Here is a 19240-nt window from a genome sequence, read left to right on the forward strand (position 1 = left end):
GTACAAGCTGCTACTTCCAAATGAAAGGCATGCCCGTGCAAAACCATTAGATCATTGCAATTCTACAATGACTATAGAGTGGAACCTTGACAGAACAGACTAATAGTGACGTGGGATTGTCCGATGTAGCCGATTGTCGGTTATATTGAAGCACTTTTTTTTTTAGGCCATATGCACCTATATCACTGTACAGTACAAAATTATTGTTTTGTAAGTTTTTTTTGTGGCATAAAAGGCCCACTACAGGTCAAAGTTATTGTAAATAAATATTTTAAAAAAGCTTGAAAATGTTTTAAAGTTTCACATTTTATCCAATGTAACCACGCCGGTGTGCTTGGTCAAGGTGACATTGTTGACGTAAAGTACTCGTTGGGCGAGTCGCTTTCATGAGCCGCGAGGAATTAGTGTGCTTCCTAGTTGCAAATCTGTTGCCAAAGGTGAACGGCTTGACAAAAACGAAAAACTGTTACTGTACCAAAAATAGGATGTTCCAGACTCCAAAGATTTGTGTTTTGTACTCCTCAGTTAAGGCCGCAGCCATTCCGCTCTCTCTATGTACAATAGACAATAGATACAACCATCGTCACATTGCCGCCATGTCAATGCCCCACATTCTACATGGCCACCATGTAGGCACGGGATCTAGTCCTATTGTATATCTGTATATCAAATAATTATTTTCAAAAATGCATTTCTAAACATCATTTGGGAAGGTTTCAGGAAATTCATTCATTTCAGGAACAACAACACTCTGCCTGAATCCACAGATCAATCAAATACCTCCATATCAGCCGACAAACACATGAACATTCAGCCTTAAGTGTTTTCAAGGAAAGCCTTTGCAGGTTTATGGATGCAAAACAGATATTTTTTTTTTGGGAGCAATCCTCCAAAAAGAAAAAACAACAACAACACATACACACATTAGAGTTGCACGAGAAATCCATCCGCCTCCTCTAAACCACATTGTGACATGTCTCACATAGAAATCTCACCCCTGAGGCGTTAGCTGAGGAAACATCTTCAATCTAAACCTGGATATAATGGGGCCTGTAAGACACCGCACAAAATGGATTGGGAGAGTTAAAAAAACACAGAAACCTCTGCCGGAAACACGGCTTCCTATAAATACATGCTATTCGCCTCAGCTGCCAGATTCTCTCTCTCTCTCTCACACACACACACACACACACACACACACATACATTTTCTGTCTCTTGTGTGTGTGTGAGATGGGCACAGCATAGTTACATACCCAGTCATTCAAATGTTGGGCATAAATAAGAAAAATAAAAGCAGCGGAAGCGTGGTGCTTCTTCTGAAAGAACTCTCTACTCCTGCACTTCCTCCGAGAGTGGGAGAGGGTTAGGGAAGCCCGGTACCAGGCCCCAATGCTGCTGCTGCTGCTGATACCACTGTTACAGTTGGTGCAGCAGGTTTCCCGCTGCTTCCAAAAATACTTTCCCGCTCGCCCACTACGGTCCCCAGCTGCCTGTACTCTGTGGTTTCTACAACGGGGATGGGTGAGGATGGCACACACTGAGCGCTCCGATCATGATTGCGGAATGCCCCTGGTGTTTCTTTAAACATGCCCCCAGACTCCTCCACGCATGGCTCGCACCTTGCCCTCTTCTTTGCTGGATCCATTTTCCCAGCAGCAGCAGCAGCAGCAGCACTCTTGGACCTGATCCAGAGCATGCACCTGCTGTTACCTAACTGCGAGGCTGCAAATCCATGACACACAACACTCCGCTTGTCTTAAATCTGATAATTGCAGATGTTTTCAGCATAAAATAGCTCACTTTGTGCTAGAGTAGATGTAAAAATGCAAGCTGTGGGCAACCTACAGCCTGTGGGCCACAAAATTTGATCCTACCGCCGTGCAATTGCAAAAACAAACAAAAGTCCTAACAGCAATGAACAGGCAGAAGCACCAACCTTTTTCATGAAGAATTCTTGAAATGATCAGCAAACTCTGACATCATGCTCCGCTCACATTTGATGGTTTAGGCAAAAAAGCTTAACCATTTATCTATCTGGGATACCTGCTTCCGTTTCAGTCTCCCCAGTCGAGACTTGAAAAAGTCTCAAAAGGTTCCCGGAAAAAAAAAAAAGGAAAATGTTTTAATTCAACGACATCATGGAGACTTGAGGTGCAATCAGGTCGCCAACTAGTCTCCAGGCCAGTGAGATAGGCTCTTTAGTGAAACAAGTGTCGAAGACTAATTCCCTTTGAGGATTTGGTTAAAGTATGTCCTTTAGTCGAAAAATTGCTGTTGTGAATCCGAATGGCTAACTAAAACGCTTGGCAATTTAGCGTAGTTCAACTGTCTTGAATACATGCTTCCTATTGGGGCTCATCTGGCCAAATTCCCTAGTAGGAGTTGGTCAAAGTATGAGCCCTGGAATTGGCCAAAATTGCCTAACTTTGTGCTTTATTTCAGGCAGCAGTATATGAACAGTCCTCTTCGTCATGCTCTTCACATTTTGACATCATGAGACCGAGATGATTGAGTGACAGAATCCAAGAAGATTTTCTCAGAGGGAAGTTCCCACTGAGTTTAGAGTGCCACAGTCTCATCAACAGGTTTCAACAAAGATACAGAGAGACTGGGAGAATCACAGAAAGGCATACAAATGGACGCTCTTGGAAACGTTCATGGACCAAACACCTGTTGTGAATCTTGCTGCTCAGCTCCTTGTTAAGAGAACGGCAAGTTGTGCAAAAAGTATGGAAACTTTGAACAGTTGGACATGTGCATTCAAACGTTTACAGAAGGTCACGTTAAGTTTATCTGTAAACTTTATGGTGCAGTTTAGGTTTAACCCGAATTTCACCCGAAAGCCAAATATTTCTAACTTTCTGTGAGTAGGGCTACTCTTTTCGTGACATTTTTGCCTGTTGATGTACCGGCAGATTTTTCTGATGTAAAATGTGTACCTTGGCTCTATAAAAGTTGGGAAACACTGCTCAAGACTGAAGAGTGTAAAAGCGGCCTCTGCATCTGTCTATAAATCTGTAAGCAGCCCTTGGTGGCAAAGGTTGGGACACCCCTGATCTAGGGTATCCCTCATTTCCCCCAGATACAACAAAAGTCCCCTTGGACTAAAGGATCAATAACCACAAGCAATCATTATCTTACAACGTGGGGCTAATTGCATATGCAGTTGACCGGCATAAGTTAATAGGTCTCCGTGTTGTGGTCTCTGACTCATCCGCACCCACACTGATTTCTATTTGTTGCTCTTTCTCCCATGCAGCGACGCGTATGCGAAAACATGACTGCCGATAATTAGAGAACGCCTTCATCTTCATCAAGCGCGCCACTGTCGACACAGTCATTAGCAGGGACGGCGCAATGCAAACAGGTCCAAACAAATAGCCTGACGCGGCAGACACGCGAGAAAACAGATGAAGAATGTTAAGAGCTCGCAGCTAACAAAAGTAACTATGGAAACGGGCAGCTCTACATGGCACTAGCATCCACAGCTCTCTCCAGAAATAAAAAACTGTTGGGCCAAGAGCGAATCAGGTAAAGACAAAAGATCCCGGGTGAACCTATTTATAGTGGGGCTTACATAACATACATAGACCTATGTTGGCTCAGGCAAGTTTGCCGCTCAACAGCAATGACTCTGTGGGGCAAAGATTTCATAGAAAGCAAAAAATGAAAAAAAAGAAAAAAAAAAGAAATAGAGACAGATCAGTGTGCACGACGATGGCTAATGCAACAAATGGAGGCAGGAAGGCTTGCTTATATTAATGCCAAGGAGAAGATACACTGTTATGCTGTCTGATTCAGAAAGCGCTCATGGCCGCAAGCTTCAACTCATAAGAAGCAATATAAATTACATAGAGCACAAAAAGCATCAAAGTTGCGTTTGTGGAGAACATTGGGAGGTTGCAGCTTCACATTGTAAAAACATATAGGCCTGGGAAAAAAAGCCTACGAGAGCCATCACCATCCAAAAACCAAAATCCCCCTGATAATTATAGCCTGCCACCAGATCTTCAATGTAAATTGATCATTAGCATAATTATCCACTTACGCTGCTTTAATTCTAAGTAGCTCTCTATTGTAAGTAAAATGATAGCCAGGCTGCACAGAATTCAAAAAGCCTCTTCTGGTGAATGCCTTATTAATTAGCTCACTCTAGCATACAGTCAGACTTTTGGACTGTACTGCATGTCTCAAAGTGCAGTCCAGTAAAACACAACCGAAAGGGTATTGTTCCAACTTCTAAAATCTAATAAAAATTGTTGAGATTGACATTTTTCTTTAACAGCCCTTTGCAAAAAAAAAAAAAAAAAAAAAAAAAATTCTGAAACAGCCTCTCTTCTGATGAATGCCTTATTAATTACAGCAGCTCCCTCTAGCATACATTTTGAGTAAATACATTCAAAACTACAATCAATTTCCTCCAATGGCTTTTTTCCATAGTCAATTAGACATATATAATTTAAAATCACATAAATTACTTTGAAAGAAATACAATTTTAATTAAAGGATTGACTGAAACAGTTTACAATAATTAAAATTAAATCATTTGGATTTGTTACTGGAGGCCATGCCGCTTGCTTTTAACATAAAAAAAGTGATAAACCTTTAAAAAAAAGTAGAATAGCACTGCTAATATATACAATTTTAAAATGAAATAGTATTATTTTAAAATAGTATTATTTGTTACTTCAGTCTTCCAAATTAATTGTTTTTAAATGTAATGAATAACCTTAAAAATAAATTATATTAACTCATAGTAAAACTAATAATTTAAGATAGAATAAAATAAAAAAAATAATAATTTAGTTGGTTACAATAGTAATTTTACATTTTAAATTGCATCCATCCATTGTCTGTATCGCTTTAACCGCACTAGGTTCGCGGGCGTGCTGGAGCCTATCCCAGCGATCTTCAGGCGAGAGGTGGGGTACACCCCGAACTGGTTGCCAGCCAATCGCAGGACACATATGAACAAACAACCATTCATGCACACATTCACACGGACTGGCAATTTAGAGTCTTCAATCAACCTTCCATGCATTTTTTGGGATGTGGGAGGAAACCGGAGTGCCTGGAGAAAACCCACGCAGGCACGGGGAGACCCACCGTGCCACCAAATTTTAAATTAAAAATGAAAATATTTTGCTAAATGTACAAACGTAATTCATATAATAAAAAATAATATTTGCTAATTAGTCCATTTCCAGCAATGAGAAATCTTTACAATCATGAACATACATTATTAATTACTGAGATCAACCTTGTATTCACTTACAATTCCAAGACTACATACACTCCACTTGTTCATTAGTATTGAGAGATCATCAATTATGATTATTGCATATAGACAATGATAATGTTGAGATTATGTGCAAATGACTACTTTCTGACTCATCTGTTTATTATGCAGTCACATTAGTTAGCTCTGATGCTGTTTGCCTATTATCCCATCATCGCAGTAGAAAAAGGGTCTTGGGTGAGGGGGATGGATGGCACACTGAGTGCTTTAGTCACACACATTGTCTACACCCTCAAAGAAATACATGAATTTTGTAGCCGCATAAAAGGGACGTGGAATCCATTTCCTCTGTGAGACACTGCAAAAGGCACAGGATATGGCTCATCTGCATTCAAATGCTTAACTTCCATGTTTTTGCCTTCATGGCTCAAAGGTCAAAAGATAGTGCGGATGATCCCACTGGCAATCATTGAACAGTGACGAAGTAATATGATGGTTTTGCAATCTGAACTGCTGGATGCGGTGAAATAAGAGCAGCAAATAACATTAGAAAGATGAAAGTTCATGAAAAAAGATCAAATAAAATGTCAAACCGATAACATTGTGTTAAATTAACACTCCATTAGTATTGTCATTCATGCTACCAAGGTATCAGCAATTGCTGCTACACCAGCACGCTGTAGCAGCCTGGCTAACAGAGGTGACTACAAGGCAGCCATTTTGGGGAGGTCGACGTTTCCTTCAAAGGCGATTGAAATTAAGTCGTAACTTGCTAATTTCTCAACACATTTTTCATGACGTATACTTTTTTTTGTCAACGCCAAAGCGTGTGCTATCAATACATAACATTGGGGGGCCCGCCACACTTTTACCTGTGAAAGGTTACTCCCTGTTCCATTGTCGTAATTGTACAGCGTTGTGCACAACCATATGCAGCACAATGTACCGGCATCCTTGGTCTTTGGGTTTTCTTGCCATCCACACACATGTAATGCGCTGATGACTTTTACCCTCCTCGCTAAGCGGCGCTGTAGGCACGCAGCTCAAAAGGGGCATGTCGTATCTACCTATTCATATTTATGGTTTACAGTGCTAATGCTAACTTTATATTGCTAGCGCTGCTATTTTGTTAAAGCTGAATATGCGCTCTCTGTGACAACCACAAAACACTTTCACAATCACATGCCATTACGAACGTCTATGTTGGAGAATCACGCTCATGCACAATTGTCAATTGTATGTAGGTGTGCATGAGAGTGTGGATGTTTGTGTACTTGTGCCCTGCTTTACCTCATTCACTGCCATTGACGGCTGTTGAATGCAAATATCCATGTTAACATAGAGGACTGGCAATGTTTAATGATACGACTCGTGCCAATCAGTGAAATTTTCAGTATCACACAAGATTCTTGCGAAGAATGCGGTCATTTTGCTTGGAGATGACAGAATGCAAATAATCAAGCTGCCAGAGGCCGTGTAACGGAAGTGCGCGGCATATAGTAAATTGAACTGAGCAGCCAGGACAGAGACCCATCCCAAAAAGTTCAATTTCAATTGATCACGCAAAAAAAGCCAAAGAAAAAAACTTTGGAGCTCAGTTTGTAAGGACACGGGTTCGAGTCCCAACTATAGAAAAACACACTCGACTGCTTGCTGGCTACTGTCGAGGTGCACTTGAGCAAAGCATCGTCCCCACCAACTCAGCTCAAGTGGTGAAGCACCTCATTCACTCCGAATCTTTCCTTGCCTGCATCCATGTGTTTGATCTTGTTCGGTGTGTGGTGTACAAAACAATTCCCCCTTGAGGGACAATGACTATGATACATTTTTTAAAAAAATGGTAGAATTAATAGCCCAACTGTACTGAGCAGCCAAGACGTGCGGCAATAATGTTCAAGTTTTTGATTCGATAGTTATGACACACGAAAGCCAAAGAAAATTAAACGCTTGCAGAGGTAATAGCACAGATGCCGAAGTCAACAAATCTGTCTGAAAATCTTGCAAAAATTGCCAAGGTCTTGCCATGGTGTCGGTTTAACCACGGTTCAACCATAGTAACACTCCATTCCTAATGAGTCATACTACCAACGTAGCAGATGTGGCTAAAGTTGGCTTGTTTACAGTGCTAATGCTAGCTAAGTACTGCTAGCGCTGCTAAGTTACTGAAGCTGGAAATGCATTCTCTGTGAATGTGACAATTGCGCTGGTGCATGCTAGTGAGGGGTGTGGCTTCGGTCAGATATTTGAGGGGGGCTACATTCAAATCGTGCTAGCAGTTGTAACGCTGCAAACTCGCACCATAATTCTTTGCATGCATCCATGCATATGCATTATTTCCCTGAAGAATGTTGGTGGGATTCCAAACAGAATTATTGTTGGGGGGGGGGGGGGGGGGGGGTGTAATTATTACATTCCCACAATAACTCCTCATCTGCTAAATGTGTTGAAACTGCAAATCTGCATTTTCCACAGTCTGCTTGCTGTTGTGCTAACTGACAGAAACACTATTTATAGGCAAACAACCTGACTGCACCGATCCATGCCTCCAACAACTTGACAACCGCATTCAGTCTTGAGGTTGGAGTCCGGCGCACGCAGAAGGCCAGCATCACCGCTCTGACTACATGGCTTTTATATGTGGTGTCAAAGTATTAATAAGAACGTTGCCACTAGATGCCTCAGAGTGTGAATTTATGTCATGAATGTTGCAAAGAGTGCACAGAAGTCAATCATGCAGGCTTTTGATGTCAGCTAATTAAGCGACAAGCCCTCACATCACCCACGCTAAAAAAAAATACTATAAAAAAATAACCAAACTGACGTCAGCAGGAGGCCTTCGAATGAACAAAATGACAAAAGAGCTGCTCAGGTGGCTTGGCTTCAGGTCACAGTGTGCTGAAGCTAATGTCAGCTATGATGGAGCAAGTGCTGGCATATTCTTGGTGAGGAGTTGAAGACAGGGTGAATAAAAACATACTTCTAATTTTGTTTTAACTATAAATTCCCTCGGGGATGTGTGAGATTGAAATTGCAATGGCATGTAGTTTACACGGTCACAGCAAAGTAGATTTTCTTATTGAAATGTAAGTTGAAAAATAAAATACTGCATCCAGTTTTTGCATATTTTCAAGCTTCCCAAAATGTGTTAAATTTGAGTCCCAAGTTTAGTCAGGTAACACACACGATTTACAAAAGTATAATATTAAATGAATAGCCAAATCATTTATTATTTTGAAATAAGGTTGAAAAAATCAATGCAAGTCTATTCTGATCCCCGCAGTCAAAACATGAAAACACAGGCTAACATACAAACTACTACTGGTTTTAAATCAACGAATGAATGCTAACTTTTTCCCTCCCACGTCATGACATGGGGCTCTTTAGTTTGCTGATGAGATGATATTAGTACTGTTCAGCCATCATTAATAACGTTAGGGCTGACCAGCCAGTGAAGGGGTGGCTTCCTTGACCCCTGCCAGTGGCGTCATTGTACTGTTCCCAGATGTACCCTGTTTCAGCATACTGTCTGTATACATTACTGATAATGTTAGTCCTGAGTTCCTCATACAGAGCAGCTGCCTGCTCCTGATACGGCCCCTGCATATTGCTGTACTGGTGGAGGGCTCTCACTGCCAGGTAGTTGATGTTGATCCACACCGGTCCTCTCCAGTAGGGAGCGTCGTGTTCCGTGTTTCGCTTCATGTACAACGGATTGGCTTTGGAGAGAGAGCGCAAGCCGTAAGGTGTCCACAGCTTATTGGGATCTTTCATGTCTCTGAGAATGTGTTCCATTTTGGGCGAGTCTGGCTGAAGAATGTGCAGTAGGAAGGGGAACAAGCTGACGTAACCCAATGCGTTGACATACTGGAGTTTGGGAGCCTTGCGGACAGAGCGAACAAGTCGCGTGACGGGGAACTGGTGACGGTGTTGTCCTGGAGGCATGTACACCTTCTCCTGCTCCAAGGATAGGTCCTGAGTGTGGTTGCCGTAGTCGCTGAAAGCACCAAGTTTCTCAGACCAGTGGAGCTCGTTCAGCAGCTTGTTGTCTGTCAGCACTTGGTGGGTCAATTCGTAGTCCTGGTGCGGTTCGCCTAAAAGCTTAGCAATCTGAGCCATGATGCCCGAGGACAGGGCCATCCAGCAGTGCAGGTCCACGTGACGCTCTTGTGCCGATGGGTGTGAGGCCCGCGGGTAGTCGTCCAGACCAGAGGTCAACGTCTTGGGATTGAGGAAGAGATTAGTGTCCTTGTCACGCCCACGCCAGCGGTACGAGTTAGGCCGTGGCCCCGACTGAGTGGTGTTATACCACTCAAACCACGTCTTGAGTCTGGGGTACAGTCGTCTGAGGAAAGGCAAGGTTGGCTGCGCCTCCATGCTAGCTGTCTTTAATGAGAACTGTTTGATTAGTTCCTGAAGAGCTAAAAAGAGAGTGGGCGGGTTGGCGTTCTCGTTCCGCTGAACTACAAACTCAGCAGGGACCTTACTGTGAGCCTCATCTCCGAGGATCTGCTCACGGGGGATCCAGCCCTCTATGTTCATCAAGTCTATCCAGTGGGAGATGGCTTCTCTCGTCACCTGGAGGTCCCACTTACTCAGCAGCAGCTGGTGAAAACCCTCATCCCAAAGAAAACCTCGGGGGAAGAAGGAGCGCGATGGGACGGCAGTAAATAACACACCCTCTGGGTATAGGAGAGGGTATTCATTGTAGACAGACTGAACCACCGACTGGCCGTAGAAGTAGCCCATTCCGCCCAACATGTTGCTGAGCGCCGCCTTGCCAAACTTTATGTACGCCCGACTGTAACCTTTGCTGTCAAGCCCAAATGTCTTCTCAAACTTGGCATCGAACTCGGCCTTCCTCTTCTCCAGCTCCTGGGTCATGATCGGACCCACCAGGTGGCCGGGGCGGTCGTGAAAGCTCGCTGACTCAAAGAGGACTTCCATTTGAAAGGGCATCTGAACAGTGACCTGGTGCACCACAAAGTCATCCTCTTCTCTAGCGCCGGGGTGGTTCTTCTGTTGGTTGGGCTGGCAGTGGGGTTTATAGTCATCCACGGCGATGTAATGCCTCCTCTCGCCGGATGGCGGGCTAAAGACAAACCTGTGGTTCAGACTGTGCTTCACAATGTCAGTCAGCTTCTCCAAACCAGAAGTGCGAGTTTGCAGGTAGTTGTAACTGAAAAGGCAGGAAACCTGATTAGATCCTTGTGTTTTCTCAGTATAGACCAGTATTTTCCAACCTTTATTGAGCCACTGCACATACTTAACATTAGAAAAATCTCAGGGCGCACCACCAAACCAAAATATGTCACACAAAGTAAATATAGACTTCAATCTTTTCTCAATTTTTTTCACAAATTTACTGATTCAGTGTTCTGGCCTGGTTAAGTTGAACACAAAACTATTATTCTGTTGTTTGAATAGCAATGTGGATACACCGGTTAATTGGACATTCTGCCATCTAGTGAAAGAGCATTTAATTGTTCTGCCGGACACTACGTTGCTGACATAGATGAACAAAGCTGCATTATATGTCGTAAATAAATAGAGAGATTATTTCCAGTGGCACACTTGATTTCTCGTGGCGCGGCAGTTAGGATTCACTGGTCTAGAGTGGAGTTGCTGGTCAAACAATGCTCAAGAGAATCCAGAAAGAGTTAGGGTGCTGCCCCACCAATTGATGGTGGTCACCTTACTTTCCTTGAGGACAGAGAATTAAGTACACATATCCATCCATCCATCCATTTTCTGAGCCGCTTCTCCTCACTAGGGTCGCGGGCGTGCTGGAGCCTATCCCAGCTGTCATCGGGCAGGAGGCGGGGTACACCCTGAACTGGTTGCCAGCCAATCGCAGGGCACATCGAAACAAACAACCATTCGCACTCACAGTCATGCCTACGGGCAATTTAGAGTCTCCAATTAATGCATGTTTTTGGGATGTGGGAGGAAACCGGAGTGCCCGGAGAAAACCCACGCAGGCACGGGGAGAACATGCAAACTCCACACAGGCGGGGACGGGGATTGAACCCCGCACCTCAGAACTGTGAGGCTGACGCTCTAACCAGTCGGCCACCGTGCCGCCCACATATTTATACTAAAATAAAAATATTTTGAATTACATATATCTATTTTATAGATCGATCAGATAAATAGTGCATAAGTAATGATGAGTACAGCTGTTTCATTCATCTCTGTTGTCTGTTCTCATGACGTACATTCCTCTAGGGCGCAAAAATCTTTACACGTTGACTCTTGTTAAAACTTTGACATGTGCAGTATCTCCTCTTCAGAATCAGAATCAGAATCAGAATCATCTTTATTTGCCAAGTATGTCCAAAACACACAAGGAATTTGTCTCCGGTAGTTGGAGCCGCTCTAGTACAACAGACAGTCAATTTACAGAACACTTTGGAGACATAAAGACATTGACAAAAAACAACAACAAACAACAATTGTGCAAAAAGATGCAGAGTCCTCAGTTCGAATGGCTAATATCGCAATAGTCCGGTGCAATGACCATTGTGCAAAGGGCACTGAGACTTCAAGGAGTGTATGCGGTTTAAAGTGACGAGTACTGCGATAATCTGGGACAATGGTTGTGCAAATGTTACAGATACTCCTCAATCAGTGTGCAAATGGAGCAGATGCTACTCTGGCATGAGTGGCCACTATATGCAAATAGTGCAGCACGGCGAGACAACTACAGTGAGTGCACGAGTAATACATAATACAGAAATGTGACAACGAACTCAAGTCAAAAAATTGCCAGCTTGTTGTAATGGAATTGTAAGTTAGCTGTTCAAGAAGTTGATTGCAAGAGGGAAGAAGCTGTTGGAATGTCTACTAGTTCTAGTTTGCATTGATCGGTAGCGCCTACTTGAGGGAAGGAGCTGGAAGAGCTGGTGACCAGGGTGGGGAGGGTCCGAGAGGATTTTGCACGCCCTTGTCTTAGTTCTGGCAGCGTGCAAGTCCTCAAGGGTGGGTAGGGGGGTACCGACAATCCTTTCAGCAGTTTTGATTGTCCGTTGCAGTCGGAGTTTGTCCTTTTTTGTAGCAGCACCAAACCAGACTGTGATGGAAGAACACAGGACTGATTCGATGACCGCTGTGTAGAACTGTCTCAGCAGCTCCGGTGGCAGGCCATGCTTTCTCAGAAGCCGCAGGAAGTACATCCTCTGCTGGGCCTTTTTGAGGACGGAGTTGATGTTGGTCACCCACTTCAGGTCCTGGGAGATTATAATTCCCAGGAACTTGAAGGTCTCGACGGTTGACACAAGGCAGCTGGACAGCGTGAGGGGCAGCTGTGGCGAAGGATGCCTCCTGAAGTCCACGATCATCTCTACAGTCTTGAGCGTGTTCAGCTCCAGGTTGTGTCGGCCGCACCACAGCTCCAGCTGCTCTTCAATGCAGTTGATATGGCCAAGGTCGGGTGCAACATTCCATTGACCCAAACTGGCGACAACAAATTCAAATGATGCATCTCTGTCTCTATAGATAGATGGATCTAAAATATATGCAGTAAACCCAGCGAAAACTCCACCAGCTGCCACTGTAACACATTTTAATCACTATAGTTCAATGGTCCTAGCAGTGTCCAAAGACTCTGTTTTTAAACACAGAAGGCCATTTCCATCCATCTTCTACTACTTACACCATTCGGGGTCCATTTCTTTGGCTTAATATACTATTGGTTTGATGCTCAAACAAAGGCTGAAATGCCTGCTGTGTACTGCCATCAAGTGGTTGCAGCGGTGAAACATTACTTCATGCAATATTTCAAAAAGTTCATCATAATGTACATGGACCTTGCACATACACCGAGTGCACAATTATTAGGCAAGTCTCATTTTTGAGGATTATTTTTATTAATCACCAACCACAGTGCTTTAGGTTAGTCCAGATTGTTAGTAAACCTCAAACAAGAATTTTTAAGAAAGTAAAAGTGAGCTTTAGACATTCTTAAGAGAATATCCACGTGAACAATTATTTGGCAAATATTTTTGTGCAGAATTATTACGCAACTAAATGAAAAACAGATTTTCCCATCTCACTTTATTGTCGTTTAAGTGAGAATTACAAACTCAAGACTTTCTAACAGAAATATGGATGATAGAAACTGATATATATATTTAAAAGTGACCAATAAAGCCACCCTTCTTTTCAAAGACAGTGATAAGCCTTCCATCCATAGATTCTGTCCGTTTGTTGATTTGTAGCCAAGTAAGTTTGTGTGAAGCAGACACCACAACCTCTCCGACATTGTTCCGAGAGGTGTACTGCTTTCCTTCACGGTATAGCTCCCGTTTAAGGACTGTCAACAAGTTCGCAATTGGGTTCAGGTCAGGTGAGGAAGGGGGCCCATGTCATCATTTTTTTGTCTTTCAAGCCTTTACTGGCCAGCCATGCAGAGGATACTTGGATGCATGTGATGGAGCATTGTCTTGCATAAAAATCCTTGTCTTTTTGAAAGAGGCAGACTTCTTTCTGTACCACCGCCTGAAGAAAGTGTCTTCTAAAACTGACAATGTTTGGGAGTTCATTTTGAGGCCATCTTCAACCCGAAGAGGTCAAACCGGCTTATCTTTAATAATACCTGACATTTTAATCACTATAGTTCAATGGTCCTAGCAGTGTCCAAAGACTCTGTTTTTAAACACAGAAGGCCATTTCCATCCATCTTCTACTACTTACACCATTCGGGGTCCGTTTCTTTGGCTTAATATACTGTTGGTTTGATGCTCAAACAAAGGCTGAAATGCCTGCTGTGTACTGCCATCAAGTGGTTGCAGCGGTGAAACATTACTTCATGCAATATTTCAAAAAGTTCATCATAATGTACATGGACCTTGCACATACACCGAGTGCACAATTATTAGGCAAGTCTCATTTTTGAGGATTATTTTTATTAATCACCAACCACAGTGCTTTAGGTTAGTCCAGATTGTTAGTAAACCTCAAACAAGAATTTTTAAGAAAGTAAAAGTGAGCTTTAGACATTCTTAAGAGAATATCCACGTGAACAATTATTTGGCAAATATTTTTGTGCAGAATTATTATGCAACTAAATGAAAAACAGATTTTCCCATCTCACTTTATTGTCGTTTAAGTGAGAATTACAAACTCAAGACTTTCTAACAGAAATATGGATGATAGAAACTGATATATATATTTAAAAGTGACCAATAAAGCCACCCTTCTTTTCAAAGACAGTGATAAGCCTTCCATCCATAGATTCTGTCCGTTTGTTGATTTGTAGCCGAGTAAGTTTGTGTGAAGCAGACACCACAACCTCTCCGACATTGTTCCGAGAGGTGTACTGCTTTCCTTCACGGTATAGCTCCCGTTTAAGGACTGTCAACAAGTTCGCAATTGGGTTCAGGTCAGGTGAGGAAGGGGGCCCATGTCATCATTTTTTTGTCTTTCAAGCCTTTACTGGCCAGCCACGCAGAGGATACTTGGATGCATGTGATGGAGCATTGTCTTGCATAAAAATCCTTGTCTTTTTGAAAGAGGCAGACTTCTTTCTGTACCACCGCCTGAAGAAAGTGTCTTCTAAAACTGACAATGTTTGGGAGTTCATTTTGAGGCCATCTTCAACCCGAAGAGGTCAAACCGGCTTATCTTTAATAATACCTGCCCATGCCAGTATTCCACCTCCACTTTGCTGGTGTCTGAGCCGAAGTGGAGCGCTGTGCCCATTAGTGATCCAGCCATGGGCCCATCCATTTGGCCTGTCAAGAGTCACTCTCATTTCATCAGTCCATAAAACCTTTGAGAAATCTGTTTTCAGATATTTCTATGCCCAGCCTAGAAGCTTCAGCTCATGTGTCTTGTTCAGTGGTGGTCTTTTTTCAGCTTTTCTTACCTTGGCCATGTCTATGAACACTGTACATCTTGTACTTTGAGGTATTTCAGGTAGGTTGCAGTTCTGAAATATGGCAGAACTTGGCAGGTAACGCGTCTCTTTTTCTCGCAACTCTTTTCTTGCGACCCTTTTGACTATTTGCAACAAAACGTTTGATGGTTCCGCGATCACGCCCCAATTTCTTAGATATCTCAAGAGTGCTGATCATTTTTGACTTTTCATAGTCAGTTAAATCTCTTTTTTTGTTTTTGGTTCATTTTGCCCAAAAGAGCTGCCTAATAATTACGCACACCTTTATTTAGGGTGTTGATCTCCATAATCACACTTGTTTCACAAATACACAGCACCTGCTATGCTTAAATCCATCAAGCATTCAGGTTTTTCCAGCTGGGAGCTAGGAAATATGCCTTAAAGTGATGTTATGGTCAAAATACTCACTTGCATAATAATAATTCTGCACATGGTGTAGACCGCTATAGGAATGTGTTTGTATTCTTCCCATTCCATTGCCATTGTAACACACAAGGGACCGGTCCCTAGTCAACCAATCAACAGGGTGCTGTGCATCTGACAGACAGAAACACTGCTGTTCATAGTACAAGTTCTCCTTTGCAACTACCACTGATCCTACCTTGTGAATTCACACACTTACCTGGCATATTTAGGACTTGTTAAATCCCCGCCAACTGGTTTTCGGAACGTGATCTTGAAATTGCCAAGCTCTTCGGTGGCGCCCGTGATGGAGGCGAGGCGTTTTTTCTCCTCCACGTGAGCCTCCAGTGAACCTTGGGAATCTGCTGCAGCGTAGAACATCAGGGAGATGACTGGCGCCTTGGGCGCAGAGCGCTGATGGGTAAAAAAGCAAAGAGACAACGATCAGTTTGTCCGTAGCGATTGCTATGGAAACACTGTAACACATATAAGGTTTCTATTCACGTGTTGCTTTGCAGTGACCCTCCAGGTCCAGTCTCCACCGTGATCTCCTCCCACCCTCTTGACAAACTCAGTCGTCAGTATGAAATTGTTATCTCGGATCTCCTGGACGCCGAAGGTGAGCCCGTCATGCATCAGCCAGCCGTAACCTTGCAAGCGATCTCCCTGCTCGCAGGTGTGCCTCAGGTTCACATCCATGTCGGAAAACTGACTCATCCACATCATACCTGATGGTGCAGACAGAGGAGCATAGATTAATATACATATTCATATTAAAGTTCCAAAAAATATAACTCAACTCGGGTTTGGCAGTATCAATGCGTGACAATTGCTACAAGGGCAAAATGGAGATGCAATATACCATCTGTACTCCGTACTACCAGTACTAAAAAAGTATTACGGTACATCACCGGCAAAAACGATACCATGTTTTTGTAGTACCTGTAATTTTTTTAATGCAGTAACAGCACACTCCAGCTCGGTGTCTAAAGTGGGCGGCGTCTTTTCCGGTGTGTGGATTTATTTTGCCTACATGACTGACTGCCAGAGCAAGGCAAAAGCATCTTATAAAGCAGCTGGAATGAAACTTAAATGAAAGTTAACAAACAACGCATAAAGCTCACTCATCTTCTGTAATCCTCCCACCTCCCTTCCCTGCCCTCTTGTATTATCTTATGTTATGTGACTGTCACGCATAAAGTTTTAAGTAGTTTGTTTTATTTTAGTTTTATGACTAATAATGACGGAATTTACGACTGTATTAGCAGAACTGTGGCCAAAATGAACCTAAAATGACTTCTTGGCTATTTTATAAACGAGTATGCCTACCTGTCACAATTGACCTCGGACTCCTTGTTTTCATCCCAAAGTAGACCTGAGGCCTGTAGGAACCCCAGAACCTGTCCGGGGAGACCTGGGCACTGCTGGAATTGGTATCCAGGACACGAGGTGACGGGTGCAACGTCACCACCCGCTTGGCCAGACTGGAACGCATGTAAAGGGCATAGAAGAACCAGATGAGGCTGACCACGCAGAGGCCGATGGAGATGTTGATGAAGATTTTGCCAATGTCCGCTTTCTTCTTCTTCTCCTTGCGGGGCAACGTAGGGGTTTTTTCATCTTTTCTTAGAAGAGGAGGGGCGGCATCTCCGGTCACCACCCTCTTTCGCTGCCTGCCCATCCTGCCCTTGTCAACCTGCGCAAGACACGAATATGTGGAGCTCGATCACATGGATCAAACAGCTTAATCCCTTATTTTGGGGTGGGGGTCTCTGCAAGAAATGCTTTTTATGTGCTCATAATGGGACAGTGACCAGTCTCAGACTAAGTCCAGCGTCTCAACTAAGTTGTGATACGCAGTTTTAATGAAACGCAAAAGCAAGCCCCTTTGTACGGTCAGTAGCTACTGTATACTTCACTTACAGAGCCCTCAATGGTCAGGCTGCTCCATTCATGGGAGATTTGGTGTCATTTTATTGTCCTGTCGAGTCACTGCGGTCTGCTGAATGCCTTTTCCATAATGTTCCTTCCACAAAATTAAAAACAAAAGCTGATACGGCCTTGCAGTCCATTGCCCCCAAATTGTGGAATGCACTTCCTTTTAAGCTTGGAGCTGCACCTCCATTAGACATTTTTAAAAAGCAGTAAAAAACACATTTGTTTAGACAGGAATACCAGTAATACTATCCATCCATCCATTTTCTGAGCCGCTTCTCCTCACTAGGGTCGCGGGCGTGCTGGAGCCTATCCCAGCTGTCATCGGGCAGGAGGCGGGGTACACCCAGAACTGGTTGCCAGCCAATCGCAGGGCACATAGAAACAAACAACCATTCGCACTCACAGTCATGCCTACGGGCAATTTAGAGTCTCCAATTAATGCATGTTTTTGGGATGTGGGAGGAAACCGGAGTGCCCGGAGAAAACCCACGCAGGCACGGGGAGAACATGCAAACTCCACACAGGCGGGGACGGGGATTGAACCCCGCACCTCAGAACCGTGAGGCTGACGCTCTAACCAGTCGGCCACCGTGCCGCCCCAGTAATACTAGATTTTCTTTATTTCATTTTATTTATTTTGTGATGTTTGATTTGTTTTTTTTCATGTAAACTGTAAAATGTTTCTATATTTTATATATTGTACAGGCGGCACGGTGGACAACTGGTTAGCACATCTGCCTAACAGTTCTGGGAAGCGGAGTTCAAATCCCAGCCCCGCCTGTGTGGAGTTTGCATGTTCTCCCCGTACCTGCGTGGGTTTTCTCCGGGTACTACAGTTTCCTCCCACATCCCAAAAACATGCATGCTAGGTTGATTGAAGACTCTAAATTGCCCATAGGTGTGAATGTGAGTGCTAATGGTTGTTTGTTTCTATGTGCCCTGCGATTGGCTGGCGACCAGTTCAGGGTGTACCCGCCTCTTGCTCGAAGATAGCTGGGATAGGCTCCAGCACGCCCGCGGCCCTACTGAGGATAAGCAGTACCGAAAATGGATATATTGTCGCTGTTGGCCGAAAAACACATCTCCAAAAGCAGGAAATCAAAAAACGCTATCTTGCTTGAACTGCTGTTGAATTATAATGAACAAGCAGTTAAAAATGAATGTATATACATTTATTTATAATGTATTACAACTATTAGGGACTTTTTGGCAATTCAAAAGCAATAGTCATTTGTATTCTTTTCGTGAAAAGTGAAGCGAAAAAAGAAAACACATGAACCACTTTTGGTCGCACACACACGTCGGTCTGCTAATGCAACGTTGCATCACGCCTCTTGCTAGACCTTCCTGGAAGCTAACATAATCTAGTACGCTCGGTAGTCACTAAATTTCGTTGTTAAATTAATCACAGACAATATGAAGGTATAGTGAGAGAATGTTCATTCAGGGAACGGTTACCTACCTGTCAAAATTTCTAGTTTCATGTATTCATTGTCCAACACTCGCTGAGTTCGTAACCAACAACCTACTTCCGCGTTTACGTCGCTTTTCGATGACGTGAGTTCAGGTGCTTGAATGTGACATCATCACATCGCTCGACACATCACGTGTATAAAAACTTTGCTGAATTAATACAAATATAAAATATGAAATAGGCTCAGTACACTCCTTAGTATTTATTATATCCCACAACGTTAATTGATGGAACCAATTAGTTCATGCTTTAACGATTGATTTAATTGACTTTGTATTTAATTTTGGCAC

General features: G+C 43.3%; 1 protein-coding gene across 2 annotated transcripts; it reads right to left on the reverse strand.

The window, feature by feature from the left end:
* Positions 1-8438: 8438 nt before the first annotated feature.
* On the reverse strand, positions 8439-19063 carry mogs (mannosyl-oligosaccharide glucosidase). 2 transcript variants are annotated; one of them, XM_061771774.1, is made up of 6 exons: positions 18939-19044; positions 17462-17564; positions 16868-17234; positions 16043-16266; positions 15759-15952; positions 8439-10417 (listed from the first exon to the last, which is right to left on the reverse strand). In XM_061771774.1, exons 3-6 carry the CDS (start codon positions 17217-17219, stop codon positions 8644-8646), a joined length of 2544 nt encoding a protein of 847 aa, XP_061627758.1. In that variant the 5' UTR covers positions 17220-17234; positions 17462-17564; positions 18939-19044; the 3' UTR covers positions 8439-8643. The 2 variants fall into 2 exon arrangements, with proteins under 2 accessions (XP_061627758.1, XP_061627757.1); XM_061771773.1 differs by lacking the exon at positions 17462-17564 and having other exon boundaries at positions 18939-19063.
* Positions 19064-19240: the final 177 nt, after the last annotated feature.

The sequence above is a fragment of the Phyllopteryx taeniolatus genome, chromosome 4 (genome assembly GCF_024500385.1).
Source record: "Phyllopteryx taeniolatus isolate TA_2022b chromosome 4, UOR_Ptae_1.2, whole genome shotgun sequence".
Lineage (NCBI taxonomy): Eukaryota > Metazoa > Chordata > Actinopteri > Syngnathiformes > Syngnathidae > Phyllopteryx > Phyllopteryx taeniolatus.